Genomic DNA, 5,000 nt, shown 5'->3' on the forward strand with positions numbered 1-5,000 from the left:
TTAAATCAAACAAACTGTGTGCTGTCAATTATTTGAATATGACTGTGGTTGACTAAATCATGCCAAAGCTGTGCAGCAAACTAATGAGGTGAGGGCAGAAATCGGGGCGATATTACCCTGTGTGGCCGCGACCATCACAGTACAAAGCACCCTGTTCACACACACACACACACACACACACACACACACACAAACACACACGCACACAACCATCACAGTAACAATGCACCCTGTTCACACACACACACACACACACACACATCACAGTAACACTTCACCCTGAATGCGCATTTCAGCATGAGGAAATGGAGGGCGAGTGAGCCGAAGGACTAGAGTCCCCAGCGTTTTGTCTGTCTTCCCAACTCTACGTGTACCCCACTAATTTACTGTTTGCCAGACTGATAGGGCGTTAAATTAGCCACGTTTTAATGTGGATGTGTTAAAACGCACCACCACTGGAATCAAACCTTTAAACTCAATTACATTCTGTCAGATAAAAAATTGCTCATTAATTCCAGCTTGGCGCTTTTTATACACCCCTAATTTGGCACTGGGTCACCACCAAGCCTACTATTATTTCTCCCTGCCACTCTCATGGGCCTATGATCTACACAAAGACAGAGCGAGTAGTGCACATGCTAGGAGAGAGAACTCACAGGCATATGCTGTATGATAAAAGATAAATCATATGAACAGAATCGGGAGAAAAGCAAAGGGCAAAAGTCTTACCGTACCAGCCAAAGGACTACACTACCCATAAGGCTCTGGGTGGAAATATCTGTCTGTTCATAACATTACATAGAGTTCTTAGCTTTATTGATGTCTCATATTGATGTCTGATCAGGAAATTACGAAAACGATTTATCCTGTTGGTATAAAAAAATATATGCATACATAAATCTATATTTACCATCAAATGTTGTTCATCTGAGGTATCGGAGATATATTTACAAAAGCCGACAAACCAAACACCGCTACTAATTTTGGTCGTGCAGCGCATTACTGTCTCCAGACTGCAATCTATGCACGACTACACATGAAACTTTCAGACTAGAAAACTAATGGACGCGTCTATGGCCATGGCAGCTACAGTGTCCAGCTATAAGCCAGTCACTCATGTCCTATTTGACATGGACGGCCTGTTGCTTGGTACGTTTTACCGTCTATGGTTATCATGTGCAGCGCTGTCAGTTTCGAGCAACTAACGTTAGCTTGAATGAAGTTGGTATTGGCAGGTTTGAGACTTCTCGCAATCTCAATGAGCAATTTTCGTTTGTATTCTGTGACATTTATGTAATGACACAGTCAAGCCCGTGCTTTAACGTTTGATTAATCAAATGGGACACAACTGATTTGATGTGAATGCGACATGGCATAATATCAGCATGGTTTCCCTGTCAATGAGTTAAACTGCATTTCCCTTTTCTGTCTCGCTGTCTGGTATGCACATCTTGGAAGGGACATGGACAAGAGTTTTAATTCAACTGACTGCCTCTATTAACAACTGTGCTATGCTTTCTCTTGACCCGTAGACACAGAGAGGTTATACACGGTGTCTTTCCAAGAGATCTGCGACCGCTACGGGAAGCCGTACACCTGGGAGGTAAAGTCGTCCGTGATGGGGAAGAAGGCCTTGGACGCCTGCAGGGTCATCGCGGAGTCCCTGGAGCTGCCGCTTACACCGGAGGAGCTACTGCAAGAGAGTCGCAAGATCCAAGAGAACATCTTCCCCTCCGCAGCGCTCATGCCAGGTACACATCATCATCATCATCATCATCGGCGGACACTCGTGGTCGAGTATGTCGGTCCTCCTTGGTCCTTATGGGACCACACTGATGAGCTGCAGGAAGATTCATGAGCTCTTTCCCTTTGCCCCTCTGTGTGTGTGTGTGTGTGTGTGTGTGTGTGTGTGTGTGTGTGTGTGTGTGTGTGTGTGTGCCATGTTTAAAGTTGTGTGTTGATCACTGAGGTGTGTGTTATATCCTGTCCTGCCCAGGTGCACAGAAGCTTGTCACTCACCTGCACTCTCACGGGGTGCCTATCGCCGTGGCGACCAGCTCCGCGGGCGTGACCTTTGACATGAAGACCAGCCGACACAAAGACTTCTTCAGCCTCTTCAGTCATGTTGTCACGGGAGACGACCCCGAGGTGAAGAACGGCAAGCCGCAGCCCGACTCCTTCCTGGTGTGTGCCAGACGCTTTGACCCCGTGCCCAAACCAGAGCAGGTGTGTGAACTTTGACCCTTGAACCCCCACCCCCACTAGAGTAGGTGGGTGAACTGACTCCTGATCCCTGAGGGGTGTAGTCTGGACAGGAGTATGTGTGTGTGTGTGTGTGTGTGTGTGTGTGTGTTTGTGTGTGTGTGTGTGTGTGTTTGTGTGTACATGTGCCCCATGTGTACATGTTAAACACTGTGTCGGTGTTGCTCGTTTGGACTCTGTCCGGCGTGTCTGGGTTGCAGTCGCCACCCTCTACTCAAACCTTGAGATTCATGACAAAGCAAACTTGACAGTAGAGTGGCGACTGCAACCCTCCGCATTAACTCTGGTCCTGCATCCGCACACAAACAGGAGAAACTGCAACCTGGGATGTGTGTGTGTGTGTGTGTTGAATTCACTGTGCACAATACATTTTTTTTTTTTTTAAGTATATTTTTTGGCCTTTTTTTTTATGCCTTTAATCAGATAGGATAGTGGAGATTGACAGGAAGTGAGTGGGAGAGAGAGTCGGGGTTGGATCCGGAAGGGACCGCGGGGCGGGAATCGAACCCGGGTCTCCGGCGTACGGTGCAGGTGCCCCAGCCAGTCCCGCCACTGCTAGGGCCGCACAATACATTTAAACATGAATTACTTCTCATATCATTGGCTGCGAGCTGTTTGATAAGCCGAAGTAACACTCAATTGAATGTTACTCCCTGCGGTGCACAAGACACACATATGATTTTAATCATTTTAATTGTTTTCATTTAATAAATGCTGATACAAATGAAGAGACATGTGTTGCAGAAGAACCCCTGGAGTAGTCTAGCTTCGTTATCTGTACTGAGGTACGAGGTAAGAGTAGCTCGCTGCGACGCTAACCCCTGCACCAGCAGGCAACACATCTCACAAGCAGGGGGTATGCATTCTCCATGCCTGCTTATTCTAAAAATATTATTTTTAATACGCTTACAAGTAAGGAGACAATTGTCGGACAAATGCTATGAACTCTGATGCTTCAACCTCGCATATACACGAGAGGACATTTCCATAATGTGCTTATGGCTCTTGATTTTTAAAACTTGGTTCATGGCTCAGGTTCGTTTTATTTCTGTGTTTTAAGTCTTAAGTATTTTGAGTAAGGTAGACTTTGTGTTTTAAAAGTTGCTTTACAGATAAACCTTCTTATAGTAGAGGTTTGTTACGCTTGTAGAATTTGAAATTTGCCTGTGAAATTGTGTTTTGAGTCCTTCTCTTTTGATCAATCTAATCTAATCAATCTAATCACATGGCGTAGGAATTCAAAAGAAGGACGTGGTGTGTGTGTGTGTGTGTGTGTGTGTGTGTGTGTGTGTGTGTGATATATAGGCAATCATGTGTGTGACAGGATACTCGCAAAGTTTACTCCACAAGCGTGGATTTGATTATACAAGAAAATTGATGTAGGACGTGCGTGTACACCGTGTTGTAAATCTGAATATACAGTCTGTGTTTGGCTTTTTAATGCCGTTAGGCGGGGATCACATCAGCCAGCGCCAAGAGGCAGCGGATAACGCAGCGCTAAGACCATAATAAGTTTTATCTCGTTCCTAAGCAACACAAACGGTTTGTCAATTGAATACGTTTGCATTGCGCTTTGAAAGTTTACCTAAGTTCAATGCTCAGCTTGTTCAACGCTAACGTTACGCCAGCGTTGCCACCGTTCCGCTGCCGAACCTTAGAGAACGATAGGAAACCTGCCGCTTGCCGCTGGCTAATGTGATCCCCGCCCTTCATCTGATAGGACAGTGGAGACGTTGACAGGAAGTCAGTGGGAGAGAGAGATGGAGAGGGATCAGGAAATGACCTGTGCTGGACTCAAACCCGGGTCCACGGATATGGTCCAGTGGCACCACAGCGCCCCTGCAAATCTGAATATTTTTGTCTGTAAACACTTTCTGCATCCTGTGCATACATACACCACCTTTTGGCATGAAAGTATATTTTTTGGGCTTTTTGCCTTTATTTGGATAAGACAGGAAGTAGGACAGGAAGGAAGTGGGAGAGATGGGACGGGAAGTGACCTCATTAGCCTGACGTGGTCATACTCTATATGACGTGATGGACGAGGCACTGCTCCATCTGTCCATCATCGTATAAAGCCCGTCCTGACAATTTGATTGGTCCAAACAGCTCTGGTTCGAGCATAGTTGCTCCACAACCGAGCAATGCCAGACCGAACTTCCCGACCTCAAATGTTGTGGCCGGTGCTAAGTTCGGCGGCCACCCAGACTAGGTCCCCATGGGCACTTGGACCCAAACATTGTATGGACGCTGCAGCGCCCCCTAATGTTAGGCTCAGTATGATAAACGAAGCCCTGACTCTGTTGTTGTTCTTGAGAAGTGCAATTATAGCATTATAGACTCTAGCGCCTCCCATTGTTTGGGGTCTGTGTGGTTCTACTATAATAGCTAGACACACACACACACACACACACACACTGCTGCAAACACTCTTGGGAATGTGGTGGTGTAACACTCCAGTGTGTTGGCAGGATCAAGCATCTGACACACACACACACACACACTAACCAGGCAGCGGCGAAACAAAAGCAAATCCGTCTGGATTCCGATGTTTGCGCTGTTTTAAACACTAGGATTGAGCCCCAGCCAAGCAGCCCCCGTCACCACGGAAACCCTGTGAAATGTCGTGTTCCACCTCTGGTCTGACGGCACCGCCACTTTGGCTGGCAGGCCGACAACCACACACCCTCGATTGGGTTACATCTCCCTTCTGCGCATGTGTGACCAACCTGACTTTC

At 46.7% G+C, this 5,000-nt stretch overlaps 1 protein-coding gene across 1 annotated transcript in view; it reads left to right on the top strand.

The window, feature by feature from the left end:
• Positions 1-1,021: 1,021 nt before the first annotated feature.
• The window catches only part of pudp (pseudouridine 5'-phosphatase), a 41,897-nt gene continuing 37,918 nt past the window's right edge, over positions 1,022-5,000 (top strand). The window contains exons 1-3 of the mRNA XM_076302495.1: positions 1,022-1,149; positions 1,533-1,751; positions 1,997-2,226. Coding sequence (XP_076158610.1) covers positions 1,062-1,149; positions 1,533-1,751; positions 1,997-2,226 — 537 coding nt within the window. The 5' untranslated portion in view covers positions 1,022-1,061. The remainder of the gene's footprint in view (positions 1,150-1,532; positions 1,752-1,996; positions 2,227-5,000) is intronic.

The sequence above is a fragment of the Alosa pseudoharengus genome, unplaced genomic scaffold (genome assembly GCF_046254945.1).
Source record: "Alosa pseudoharengus isolate Yale_2024_CS ecotype anadromous, Long Island Sound unplaced genomic scaffold, YU_APseudo_1.1 YU_APseudo_1.1_scf_24, whole genome shotgun sequence".
NCBI lineage: Eukaryota > Metazoa > Chordata > Actinopteri > Clupeiformes > Clupeidae > Alosa > Alosa pseudoharengus.